Raw genomic sequence first — 14,733 nt, 5'->3', positions numbered from 1 at the left:
TAAAACTTTCTTTATAACCCTTTTGTTGCTGATTGAGAGTGTGCAGCTGCTGTATACAAAAGAGGGCCCTGGAGATTACAGAAGAAAAGGTGGCCTAGACTGGAGTGAGATAAAATCCTCCCTCTAGGATGTTCCTGTACACTGAGTCACTGTGTTTGTGAGGTGAGCGTTTCTTCGAATTTCCAGATGTGTCTTGTGTCTTCCAGAAAATGAATCACCTGCTGCTGAGTACATGTCTTTTTTGCTAATTCTCATAAAGTAAACAGCTTTTGGGGGATTCACAGAAGTCAAATATGTGTTTTTATTGGCAATATCAAAGGAACTTTTGAATAGAGGGGTACTTGCTGATCTGCGGGTGTGAGCAGCCAAACATTTTTTAAACTATTCCCAGGAGCACTTCTGAGAATGATTTTTACAGTGCCAGAAATGCTGATTTGTTGGCACTGTAGCCTTATTCCCAAAAACCCCATCAAAGTCTGAGTTAAAATAAAGATACAAATACAGCTGAAACGTCTGAGCGATTGCCTTTCTTCTCAGTCGACTTTGTTTTGCTCTCTTTTTCTTACTTGTCTTGAGAGTGAGAAACTGTAGTGCTCTAATCTGAAAAAAAAAAAAAAAAAGCTGATTGATGAGATGTCCACATGAAGGCAGCAGTCAGACCAGAAGTTACCCTGGTAACAGGAAGTCCCAGTTGTTAGTTCTCTTTTTTAAACTAACAGGTGTCTAAAGAATCAATTTTAAGGTAGGGTGAATCATTACAATATACCTATGGGGCAGTTTCGTGCATTCTTTATAGGGGCTAGGAATATTGGCAGTGGAACAGAAAAGTCTGCAAATTCTGCATAGCCTCACAGACAGAATGCTAGCAAGATTTACATGAAATTTCATTCTGGGAACAAGAAGGTTAATCTAATGCAGGGGTCAGCAACCTCTGGCACGCGGCTCGCCAAGGTAAGCACCCTGGTGGGCCGGGCCAGTTTGTTTACCTGCCGCGTCCGCGGGTTCGGCCAATCGTGGCTCCCACTGGCCGTGGTTTGCCGCTCCAGGCCAATGGGGGTGGTGGGAAGCCGCGGCCAGCACATCCCTCGGCCCGCGCCGCTTCCCGCAGCCCCCATTGGCTTGGAGCGGCGAACCGCGGCCAGTGGGATCCGCAATTGGCCAAACCTGCGGACGCGGCAGGTAAACAAACTGGCCCGGCCCGCCAGGGTGCTTACCCTGGCGAGCCGCATGCCAGAGGTTGCCGACCCCTGATCTAATGTATCACAATTCATTAACTTTTGGGATTTTTTCTTTTTTTGGGAGGGGGCCTGTTCCGGTATTGACACTTTTTTATATGAGGGTTTTTTCTGTCTTCATTACATGACCTATTACAAGTCACTATGTGACAGATTTTCCTATAGATAAAGTGAGAAGTACATAAAGTAAATATTTCTTTCATAACTTAATGTAAGTGTTTGATCTAGTGGATGGGGAATAAGACTAGGAGCTGGCAGACTTGGATTCTGTTGCCAGTCACTGGCCTTGCTTTGTGGTGTTCAGGAAGTCATTTCACTGCTCTGTGCCTGGTTCCCCTTTCCACCTTTTGTGTCTCTCTCTTATCAATATAGACTTTTGGTTTTGAATCCCAGCTCTCATTAGGTCCTAGATCGGATCCTCTAACATGAACTCCAGTGCCTGTGCAGCTTTATTGACTTCCACTGTACTTGTGGATTTTATTGCAGGATAAAAGCCTGTTTTGACCAGAGCCAGCTCATTTAACCCCTTTGTGTCTTCATTTGTGTTTCACACGTGGGTAAACAATACATACTTAATTGACAGGAATTGTGTGAGGCTTAATTTGTTAACTTTTCTAAAGTACCGGTACTTTGAAATCCCCACATGAGAAGACTGTAAAGAACTGAAAAAATACTTCTCATGTGAGGTACTACAGAATTCTGTTCTGCTATAGTAAAAGAGGCTGGGACATCTCATTGAAGTACCAGGGAAGACCTATGGTAGATTTTGTCTTGATTTAAAATATGACAAGATGCTGTCCTAAAGCTTAATTACTAGAGATAGGTTTCTGCATATTCTGATGACTATCCCATGGCTTCTCCCAACAGAGGTAGCATCAAATATCTCTGTAGAAGAGGATGATCCACCCTCAAAAGAACTTAAAATCTGTTCATTTAAAAACAAAAACAAAAAACAAACCTTAATTTGCTCACCACAAGTAATGCAGCCTCAATAACTAGGCAACTAATCCCCCTTAATGCTTAATCTCTTATTCATTTAATTTGCTTTAGTCACAAACAAACCACCAACACAAATGTCCACCTGACTAGAGAAATATATTTCCACAAGCCTAGAGGCAAACTTCATGCTTCCTAGGTATAAATTAACATCCCAGCATCTGGACATGCTAGCATTACACAGGATCCGCGCTGCCAGGAAGGTACCCAACGTAAGTATCAGTGTTCCATCTCACCTTGGTAATCTTGTTGAATAAACAAACACATCAGTTTACAACAAAACAAGATTCCTTCCTATGTATAACTGGTACATATTTCATCTACCTCTGTGTTTCAAATGTAATGAATAATATGACTCTTTTAAGCATTTAAAAATGTAGTTGCTGTGTAGGACCTGGAGAGTGCAGTTGAAGTTTTACCCATTGTCTTGCTGGGATTGAGACTTGGTTGAGGGCAAATTGTTTCTGATCTAATCCAGATACATTTATGCTAATTGGCAGGGGGAAGTAATTGGAATCATTAGTAGAATTCATATTGACTCTCTTTGTTTTCAATGCCTTCTGTGTGTTTTGCAACCTGGAATTCTTGATGTATTTACACCTGCTTCTAGATGTCCCATGTAACAGCAGGAGTCAAGAATATATATCTACAGGTGGCCAGAAAGATGTTGTCATTTCAAAGACAATCTCACCATCTTGTGTAACACTAATGAAATTATGTGACGTACACAAGCTAATAGTTTCTTGGTTTAATCTCAAAGACATTGGAGGCTGTGTATTTTCAGTGAGGAATCCATGACTCTGGAATTGATTTCTCATGTTGGTTTGCCAGAGACTGATTTTTGCGGCTAATTTTGTCACACTTCAAGGCGCATGTTGCAGGTGTAATACAAGAGTATTACTTTGTGCACATTGGTCTTTACTCTTTTTTGTAAATGTTTTAAGTTTGTTAACATGTGACCGCATGTATTAATCTGTAATAAAATGCTTATAGGTTTTTGGATGTGTACTATATTATTCACTTGTAGATATTTTGTTGGATCCGGTGCTTTTGTTTCTATTTAATTTCCAGTAAGGCTGCTTTATATACTTTTCTTTACGTGGTGCTGCCAAGATTCTATGATGATGAGCACCTTAGGTCTTGTGTACACAATGCATTAGTCTGCACTAGAAGAGTGTAAATTCTAGTGCATACAAGTGTGTTGCTCACTAATGGGCCCACTTTGACCCTGCTAGCGTGCACTAAAAGTTGCCTAATACCTATTATAGATTCATAGATTCATAGATTCTAGGGCTGGAAGGGACCTCGAGAGGTCATCTAGTCCAGTCCCCTGCTCTCATGGCAGGACCAAATACTGTCTAGACCATTCCTGATAGACATTTATCTAACCTACTCTTAAATATCTCCAGAGATGGAGATTCCACAACCTCCCTAGGCAATTTATTCCAGTGTTTAACCACCCTGACAGTTAGGAACTTTTTCCTAATGTCCAACCTAAACCTCCCTTGCTGCAGTTTAAGCCCAATGCAATACTGTTTAAAACTGGACTACATTAATAAGCAATAGGTAACTTTTAGTGAACAACATGCTAGTGTGCACTAGAATTTACACCCTTCTGGTGTGGACTAGTGCACCGTGTAGACAAGCTATTAGAAATATGCTTATAATTATAGATATACCATATGAATTTTCCACATAGTTGAGAGTTTGTTTTCTTTTTCTAATTTGGTATGATTATCATTGTGAACTTATTTATATTGTGGTGTTCCTGGAAATAATTAACTGTTGCTTTGTTGTTGTAGCTCAGTATGTATGGTGTTAAGATTTCCCTGTTATTTCTTATTTCTTTGACTGTTGATATGACTTTCACGTGGCATGGTGACAAAAAAATTAATTGGGGAGAATTTTCAAATCCTCTCGTTAAAATATACTACAGTAACTTGTTTAATACAAAACAATAATTCGTAGAGAGAGAAAGAGAGCAGAAGGAAAGGATCATTGAGCCCTGCTCATGACCTGATGTTATTGCATTATATCTAGTGATTGGTTTCTCACCATTAATAGCTTTTGCATATGTGCTGATGAGACTAGTCCTGCTAGCCTTTCTTTGTTTTCTTAAAATACTCAGTTTGTTAGTCATTACAGGGAATCATGCAGGATAAGTTTTAGGCCTATAAAACACCCTGTCGGGGAACCGCAGCCAACCACAGGATAGACACTTTTATTACAATAATATAATGCAGTAACAAGAATTTTTTTAATCCTTAAAATGCTGTGGGTACTTACTGATTTCCCCTTTACTCCTTCCTTCCCAGTGCTTTCACTTCTAGAATGATGGGAGAGATCCCAACAGAGAGAGAGAAAGATGTCTTTTTCTTAGATTTACAGCCCATAAGCATCAGATTTAATTTTTTTTAAAGTAGAAGAGTGTAGCTCAGTCTGCCTTGTTTATAATCAATAATTTCCCTTCTGAATTATTTGTCATGCATCCAAGTACTCAGCTGGTGGGAATGTGGGATACCTGACTCCACATAAGGAAAGCTTTCAAAAGAGGGAAGGCGGGAGAGTGGAGAAATTCCCTAAAAAGGACATGTTTAAAAATTCAAAACTATACAAAGCATTTGTTGAAAAACTGAGTTGCCTGCATTAGCTCCCTTGCAGCTGTATTAGAATCGTACATGCGTTTCCTTCCTCCTCCTCATGTTCTAAGAATATGAGTAAAAACCACATACAGCACTCTGAACACAAAGGTCAGGCAAACCTCAACTCAAATGAAAAGATAAGAGAGGAGCACCACAAAGGGACTGTTGCAAAGATTTTTTTTTTCCCCAGTCAGAACCCACTCCTGTAGGTTTTTTGCAAGTTGGAATGATCTGAGACATGCACATTTATGGAGCCAGTAGAAAGTATAAGTTAAACCAGTTTAGGCCCCAGTACAGTAAGGTACCTAAGCACGTGACCAGTCCCAGTGAAGACAAGCATATACTTAATGTCTCATTGAATAACTTGGAATAACTTTTAGACCCCAATTCAGATATGAGTCTATTGCCCTAAAATCATTGGAATCAGCAAAAATAACCACACAGCTAGTCTTTTTAGCAAATGTGCTAGCTTTTCCTTTCTGTTGGCTTCGAAGTTCTAACAAATTATTTACTTTGCAATGTTTTGTTTTTCAGGAAGGGAAGAAGAAGTTTGACAAGGAAAGTGAGAAATATTATTCCATTCTAGAGAAGCACTTAAATTTATCAGCAAAGAAAAAAGAATCTCATTTGCAAGATGTAAGCTCTTACCCTTTTACTAGCCCATAAGTTTATCTTTAAAAAGAGTTGTCTCTAGGACATGCTGTATTTTTCTTTACATAAAATGGTTGATGATTTCTGCCAGTCCCTGTTGCTAAGTACATATACATAAATTCTATATATGAGATTAATACTATTCTGATGTGAAATAAAACTGTTAACAGGGTAGTATGTCCCATGTGCTCTGCCATATTTTAAGTTGCAAATCTAATTTTTACTATTTACAATATTTGTAATACTCTAATAAAACATGTATGACCTTTATTTGCAAGGTGTATGTGGAATATTTAGAATTAATATAATTAGGCTATGCTGACTTTTTTTGTTATTTAATTGACTCCATTTTACATAAATTTTCGACTAGATAACTGAGCCTGAAGCATTTTAATCACACTTTTAATGCTTTTCAGAATGTCATGTTTTCTGCTTTAATCGGAGAGAAACATTCTTTCCATTATGAAACTATATGGCTGTATTTTGTGAAATTAAAAAGAGTGCCATATTGCAAATAAATAAAGAGATTGCCAAAGGTTTTTGACAGGTTTTGTGCATGTGATCTTCAGGTAAACTTGTGTTTGTCATAACAAAATGTAGTCAAATATGACCTCATAAGATTCTTAGTTTGAGCAAAGAATGATGGGTCCTTACTTTTGTGAGTAGTACTTCTTTGCCCCAGCAGTTTCAACAGAAGTCAGTGGGCCTGATTCTGTACTGTGTACAGATTAAGGGATCTACAGTGATAAAAAACTATTCAGAGAGGATTGTTCTATTATGAGCACAAAGCTCTAATTATACAGGGTAAAAGTATTTAAACCTGATCCTGGAATCTGATATGTGGAGCTCATTTGATTTCAACAGGACTTCTACCAGGGTCATAGCCTTAAATGTAGATGCATCATCCATTTTAAAGAGTACATCCTGTAACTGTTACTTTTAAAAAGCATGCATAGTTCTAACTTAGCAGAAGGATCCCCTTTTTAGCTATGTTGTTAGGTTAAATTATTTTCCTGTGCAGCAAATTACAAGTTATTTTTTTCAGTATTACTGACATTCTATTAAACTTTCCAAAAAAGATGGGTGTTATTTTAATAGCGTTATTGTCAATGATAAACTCTGAAAACTTGGAAACTATTTTGCTGACAAAATTCTACACAAAAGACGTAACCATCTCTCAGAAAGTCACAAACTGTGGTTTATATTTACCTGATATAATAATGCAATTTCATAACATTTATTCTTTTATATTGTACTTGCTAAAACAGATGTCAGTATGATGAATCAACTGTAGAGAAAACAACATTAATTTTACAAGGTTTTTTTGTTCCATTCACAGGCCAAATTTACATATACACAACTCTGACAAGTACATAAATTCCCCTTGCATTAATGGGAAAATAGTTCCATTAGAGGTTAAGCAGGAAGTCAGAAAACAATTCTCGATGTATTTACCTATAAATCAAGATTTGGTTAAGACAAGTTAAGTGCTAATTTACTGTCAGGTTTAAATAAAGCACATTTTGCTGGGATGGTTATGAAGATTATTTATTATATTGCAGTTAAAAAACTAATTGAAATTAAATAAAATGTATCAACTGTGAATATAATTAAATAAACTGTCTTAGAATCACGAAGGATTTGACTTGAGCATACAAACTAATAGAAAATCACAGTAAAAGTTTCCCACTCTGTCCTTAATGATCACTTCATGCCTAGATATTGAATTTCATAAGGGATGCTAGTTAGTCTACTTTTCTAAAGGCCGTGATTGTAGAACATATAGGGCCTACTTCACCATTACATTGCTGCAGATTTATGTTGATATAACTGCATTGAAATAATTGGAGTTACGCCAGCATAAAACTGGAGTAAGCACAGTGGTGAATCAGGCATTTAAATTATAAAAACTGGTTGTGGGGGAGTTAGATAAAGAATGGGGCAGCTTCTCTTGTTTTGAGTTTGATTCAAAATGTGCAGTTTTAATATTAGGCATATGTTTAGTTTTGATGATAGTACTCTCACCTCAGGTCATGGTTGTCCAGACTTAGCCAAGCTGAAGTTGGCACTAGCTGTGAGCCAGAGGGCCACATGCATTTTCCCTAAAATGGAGTAGGTTGCAAAGTTATTTATTTATTTGTAATGCAGAGATACAGCCACTACAGACTTCAGATCTCTGATGTTCCATCTTGATCCAAGTGGAGGCCTGTGTTTTCCATATATCTGTAGTTACAGGGCTATAGTCACATAGTAAAGATCCTTCTTTGTGCTAAACCTTGGGATATCACTGTCAAATAGTGTGTAAGATGAAGATCATTTGGGTATGAGTTTTGTCATAATATGCAGCACATTCCATAGTAGTACACAGACTATTGAAATACTTTTTACAAACAGTATGTGATGTAAAAAAAACAAAAACCCACTGTGACCAACTTTTTTACTATCCCTATGAGAAAACCTATGGAAATAAATGAGAATTACAGAATTAAAAAGGAATAGATCTGAATCAATGCTACAAGCATCAATTTTGGTAGCCCCCTATTGATCACTAAATGCAGATTCATGAAATTGAGCTTTCAGAATCATGATCATGTATGGCGGCATGTCCATCTTGCAAGAACAGATTGAGTTCTGATGCACATTCTACTGCTATTGCCAGTCAGTCAAAATAATACTGACTCTAACTGTCTATCATAAAAGCTGCTGCTGTAATTAATCATACAGTAAGCCATTCTTTACCATCGGCTGAGTGGCATACAAAAAGGTGTGAAAATCTTTCCTGCCTTGGAAAAGTTCAAATAAACCACTTCTTAAATGATTCTTACAACTGTGAATGCTCATTGGTCAAGCAAACTCATCAGCCTTCACAGAAGATGGCTTTTGGAAAGTGTGATTTGATCACTATACCCAAATGATCATTGTGGCCCAAGTTTTGGACAGTGTTTCAAAATGTGCTTAAGTCCCAATAAAGTTAAACATGTGCTTACGTGCTTTTCTATGGATGGATTAAAGCATGTTCTTAAGTGCTTTCCTGAACTGGGCCCTGAAAGAGCTCTTTGCTAAAACCAAATTAAACTGTTTTTATATACAACCAAAAGTAAAAACTGAGGCCCATGTTATGCAAATTCTCATATTTTGCAATCCCATGATTTAAAGTTTGCAGGATCATACCCTAAAGTTGTAACACATTGTTAAATTCTGCCAAATTGCATATCCTATATACCCTATTATAAATACTTTTTATAACATAGCTATTAATACACTAAGTTTTAGATTCATCAAGGAAACCAGTAATAGAAAATACAACAAAAATGCCACATGGCCAAGTTAACTTTGTGGTAAAAGCCTTAATTTTTGGAATTGCGTGGCTTTTGAGTGCTTTATTTCTTATCCTTAACATTAGCTTTTGCATTTAATTTCCTGTTTTGCTTTTTATAGGCCTAAAAAGGAACAAGTGCTACTGATTCATTTTAAAGATACTGTTAAAGCTAATATTTTTGCTTTAAAGTGCTAATGGAGTACTGTAGAAGTGAATCAATGTTAAATGTCTCCATGCTACTAAATGACAATATTCACACCCTTACCTGAAGTAGTATTAATTAGAGGTGCCATTAACAGGCAGAATCTTTAACTGAAGGCAAATACTGATTATACAAATACAAGATTTAAAAAATACTAAACCTGTTTTCTTTAAAAATGAATATTCTTTCTGTTCCTTGATGGAAACTATAAAACAAGCCATCTTCAATTTTCGAGCTTCACATATGTTTGTTATTTGAGTTCCAAATTTAATCAGAACATAAGAGAAAAATGTATTATTTTTATACTACCATAAATCAGAAATGGCTGAATTGATGTTACTGAAAGTTTCCACAATTAAAAAAAGAAATGCCCTTAGAGCTGGGACAAGACATAGACAATTTCAGCCCAAAAGGAACGTCCTTGAGGAAAGTTATGAATAACTGAAAAAATGGAGTTAAAACGGGAACTGGCCATGTGTTATGTCTCCCTCTAATGGCTTGTTTACATGAAGGATAAGATCCTACTACTCTTATCAGTTGGTGGAGTTAATTCTTTCTCTCCGGTGACAAAAGCCTTTGCTTTGGTGCTGGCGTTTCCAGGTTCGATCCCTGCCTATAACCCATGGTAGCAGTCAATACTCATAAATTTCCAGCAAATACTGCACACTACACTTTCTGGGAAAACTAAAACATGAAAATTAGCTATTGTGAACGTGTAAAACTATAAAATATGTTTATATTCTCAGACAGCTGGATTCATATTATGAAATAAATGATAGGCTGCAAGATTTCTGTGTTTAAAAACATGTCCCTCTCTTTCTCTCCCTCTCTCTCTGTGAGATAATCTGTGGAAAAGGCATTTGAAACTACTCATGCTGGGAAATGTGCAAGGAATCAGTCATGCATGATATTCAAGAGAATCCTTAACAATGCACACCAGCTTTGATGCCCCTTTTTGTTCTCTTGTCCCACTCCCTCCTCTGCACCTTTTCCCATGATGCTCAGAATGTGTGGAGCACCTTCCCCCAAGCCACCTTTCCTTGCTTCACGCCAGGTTCTCCTAAAATTCATATAGTATAAATCCAGGAGAGGAGAGAAAAGGAAAGAAGAGCAGGGTTGGGGGGAACCCTAAGGCCAAAATTTTTAAGCTTGGATGTCTAAACTTAGGGTCCTAAATCTGTATTTAGTAACCTAAATTAGGGTTACCATATTTAAAAAATAAAAAAAGAGGACACTCCACGGGGCCCTGGCCCTGCCCCTTTCCCACCCCGCCCCCGCCCCAACTCCGCCCCTTCCCCGCCCCAACTCCGCCCATTCCCCAAAGTCCCCGCCCTAACTCCGCCCTCTCCCCTGAGCGCCCCGCATTCCCCCTCCTCCCTCCTAGCCACGCGAAAAGGGCTGCCCAAGCGCTACCGGCTTCACGGTTTGCCGGGCAGCCTCCAGACCCTGCGCTTCCCCAGCGCAGCTGGAGCCCGGGAGGGGAAGCGCCCAGCCGGGGGCGCAGGGTCTGGAGGCTGCCCAGCAAACCGTGAAGCCGGTAGCGCTCGGGCTTCGGGCAGCCCCCATGCCTCCGGACCCTGTGCCCCCGGCCGGGCACTTCCCCTCCCGGGCTCCGGCTGCTGTGCTCCTCCCCTGACTCTTCGGCTCTGTTTAAGAGCCGAGCTGCCCGAGTGCTACCGGCTTCGGGCAGCCCCCATGCCTCTGGACCCTGCGCCCCCGGAGCCCGGGAGGGGAAGTGCCCGGCCGGCGGTATTTTTCCCGGACATGTTCGGCTTTTTGGCAATTCCCCCCGGACGGGGGTTTGATTACCAAAAAGCCGGACATGTCCGGGAAAAAACGGACATATGGTAACCCTACCTAAATAAGTGCCCTAATTTTCAGAAGTGCTGAGCACACACAACTCCCACTGACCTTAATGAATGCTCAGCAGCTCTGAGTGGGGAGTCACGAATGTAAGTGCCTTACTTTAGGCACTCAGGTTTGAAGATTTTATCCTAAATTAATGTAACCATCCTGATGTGTCCTTGCCTTACTCAGGAACTGTCTGATTTTATTTTATCCTGTCCTCTTTCTCCCTTTCCTTTTCTGTTTTGTCTACTTATGACCTTGGCCTATTGTGTCCTGTTACATTTAGACTGCGAAACAATAAGGGGGACTGTCTCTATTTGTGTTTCTATGGCAGCTAGCACATTTTTGCATGCCCAAAATAATAATGTTCCTTGCTTTAAATCTTGCATAGTTGATCCTTGACTGCTTTTTGTCATCCTTTTGTGTTCCTTGTACTTTTGCCAGTTTAGGTTGTATTTGGTGAAGAACTAATGTCTGGACTGGTGACTTGTACTGTGTACCACATTTCATCCTGGTTCACTTTGAAATGGCTCACAGAGAAGAGTAGGGATATTAGCAAAAGGAGAGTTGTGTTACGAGCATAAGAGTATATAGGGCTGGGAAATAAAACAGGAAACTGGAACTTAGGGGACTCTTAAATAAATAGTTAATAATGGAAATACTAAGTGAGCCAGTTATAACTGAAAATTAATATTAATTTTATGTACTTCATTTTTATTTTTAGGCAGATATGCAAATTGACAGAGAACATCAAAACTTTTATGAAGCGTCATTAGAATATGTGTTTAAAATTCAAGAAGTACAGGAGAAAAAGAAATTTGAATTTGTTGAACCTGTAAGTTTTGTATTTATTTTTCACTTCCTTTACCTACATTTACAGTGAATGTATTTAAAGATTAAAATTTTGGTTAATGTTCTTATTTTTTGGTCTCTTTTTAATTAAAGGAGTTCTTGAAAGTAGTTCATGAGCAAACAGGCATAAAGTTCTTTCCTTGGGAATTATCCCCATTTCTTAAAGATTTGCACAAAAGTTTTCATGTCTACTGTGAAGTAAAATAAGTTTGAAATCTGCATGATATTTTAATGACTGAACTTAAAAGGTTGTGTCTGTGTAACACGTAACAGAGATTTCCTAATATAAAAATTGGCTCAAAATTCCAAACATATTAGTCTTCAAGTGCTCAGAGTATGAAGTTTACCTCATGTTTAGTTTTGCTAAGTTACATATGAAATAACATGAATAGAATATTAAAAATTCATTTGTATAATTATTAAGGTATTTTTGTAAAGTGATATAATGTCTGTAGAAGAACATGTCTGAGACAACTGTGTGACTGGCAGAAGTTGTGCCAAAATTTTAATAAATAGGACTCTTCAGTTAAGTTTATAAATCTATATTTAAAGTATGTCTACACTGCAGTTAGACAGCTGTGGCTGGCCTATGCCAGCTGACTCAAGCTCCTGGGGCTTGGGCTAAGGGGCTGTTTAATTGCAGTGTAGATGTAGATCAGACGTGGGCCCGGCCCCTGAGCTCCTGGCTGGGGAGCCTAGTCCCCGGCCTCTCCCCCGCTGTCCCCCCTCCCCAAGAAGAGCTACCCTAAGTGCCTATCTTCATGTATTTTGAGATGAGAATATATTTCAAAGTGAATATTTGCATGTTGGTGAGAAACTAATGAACCTCGATCCAGCGACTAAAAATACCCATGACTAAAACATAGCCTTACTTATAATTTATATCATGGACTTGCTATCAGTGAGGATGTAATGTACACCAAAATAGGGAGGAGTAAGGAAATCAGAGCGAGGATTTCACCCTCATTTCATATTGGGGCTGTAAAAATGGGATTTTAGGAAAGATTTGAAAAGCATGAAGAAACAGCCTTGCTGAGTAGATTTTGGAAGAGACAAGGTAAGTGAAGTAATATTTTTTATTGGACTAACTTCTGCTGGTGAAAGAGACAAGCCTTTAAACTTACACAGAGCTCTTCTTCATGTTGGGAAACTTAGGGCAAGTCTACATTTAAAACACTGCATCGGCACAGCTTTAATGAAGGCACTCTAAAGTGAGGGGAGAGAGAGCGAGCTCTCCCGTCAGTATAGTTACCCCCCAAGAGGCAGTAGTTGTATTGGCGGGAGAAGCTGTCCTGCCGACATAGCGCTGTCTACATGAGGAATTAAGTGACATAATTTTGCCGGCCTAGGGGTGTGGATTTTTCCAGTGTCCATAAATTCATTACTTTGCTAGACACAAAAAATCATGGACTTAATAGAGACACTGGATTCATGACTTATTACAACAGTCTATAACCCATTAACAACCCTCCCCCTCAGCTGCTTCTCTCTCCCCCGCCTTTCCTGCCTATGACTGTAGGGGTGTGAATGGCCACTTCACCTTGAATGATCCCTTGAAATATGTGTTAACTACATATGCTAAACCGTCTGTTCCATCTTGTATATAACTGTGACATCTGAGGTAAGTTTCCCAGACCTGAAGAAGAGCTCTGTATAGCTCAAAAGCCTGTATCTCTCACCAACAGAAGTTTGGTCCAGTGAAAGATATTACCTCACCCACCTTGTCTCTCCAATATCCTGGGACCGACATAGCTACAACAGCATGGGTAAAAAACCTAGATTTTGGAAGGACATTGCAAGCTAAAAGGGAAGCATGGGGGGAAAGGCTTAGAGACATTTGTTGGTGAAGATTTTTACTGTTCCACTGCAAAACATTATTTGTAGTATCAAACACATTCAGTAGGAAAAAAACCCAAAACTTTAATCTCACCTGAAGATTTTAGGAAGTCCAAAGTGCCAACTTTCCATTAACTTTCTCTTCTATAAGGCTGTCCTTATAACTGTATGCAAGCATCAGGGGAAACGATTCACAGGTTGTAGCTGCATTTTAGAGTGGATTTAGGTGGGATGTTAACAATTGCATGTTAAATGAGAGTCTTAATATTTTTTCATTTGAAATCAGTGGAATGAACAATAGAGACTGACTTTCTATGTTTTTCTCCCTAGTGAAGTCCTAGAAAGCAGCAACTAGTGGTAAAAAGTTGTGGCCTGTTGAGGTTTAAAATGATGTATATAAAAACATCATACTGTAAACACTTACACAGAGGGTAATTGACAGACAAAGTCACTCATTTCATATATTTCAATAGGGATTTTGGAGGGCATTAGACAGAGTTATTTCTATTTTTTTATTTATTTTTTTGCTGTGGAAAGTATAGTGGAAATTACTTTCAGATTACTGAAAAATGCCATCTTAAGTAACTTCTGTGATATTTATCTTATTTTAGTATATGATGGAATTGATTGCTCAATGCAGTTCACAACATACGCTCCACATGTGCGCTGATACTACTGAGATGAGGGTCATATAAATTCAGAAACATTTAATTGTTCTTCATTAGCTGTGCTAATTATAAGGTATTTTGCTGGTATCATTCCTCTGATACTCCAGCCTAGTATCTCATTCCTTTATACAGTTTGAAGTGTCCTAAGTATAACTAATGAATACAGGGAATTGTATTTTTATTTTATTAAAATTTCCCTTCAAAGAGATCTGTCAATGAGGAAAGGAGAGATTCTGATGTGGAGGTAAACGGAGGGGAAATTGTTGTGCCAATCAGGACTCATAGACTTTAAGGCCAGAAAGGACCATCATGATCATCTAGTCTGATCTCTTGTACATTGCAGGTCACAGAACCTCACCTACTCACTCATGTAATAGACCCCTAACCTCTGGTTGAGTTACTGAAGTCCTCACATCATGATTTAAAGACTTCAAGTTACAAAGAATCCACCATTTACACTAGATTAAAGCTGCAAGTGACCCAT

The 14,733-nt window shown here is 38.6% G+C and overlaps 1 protein-coding gene across 1 annotated transcript in view; it reads left to right on the top strand.

Annotated features, from left to right (window-relative positions):
- ARHGAP42 (Rho GTPase activating protein 42) overlaps nt 1–14,733 on the top strand; it is a 296,892-nt gene that overhangs the window by 202,314 nt on the left and 79,845 nt on the right. Inside the window, exons 5-6 of the mRNA XM_065406329.1 lie at nt 5,408–5,509; nt 11,618–11,728. Coding sequence (XP_065262401.1) covers nt 5,408–5,509; nt 11,618–11,728 — 213 coding nt within the window. The remainder of the gene's footprint in view (nt 1–5,407; nt 5,510–11,617; nt 11,729–14,733) is intronic.

Source organism: Emys orbicularis, chromosome 1 (genome assembly GCF_028017835.1).
Source record: "Emys orbicularis isolate rEmyOrb1 chromosome 1, rEmyOrb1.hap1, whole genome shotgun sequence".
Classification (NCBI taxonomy): Eukaryota; Metazoa; Chordata; order Testudines; family Emydidae; genus Emys; species Emys orbicularis.
The sequence above is the reverse complement of the archived record's forward strand: the minus strand, read 5'-3'. Positions and strand labels throughout refer to the sequence as shown.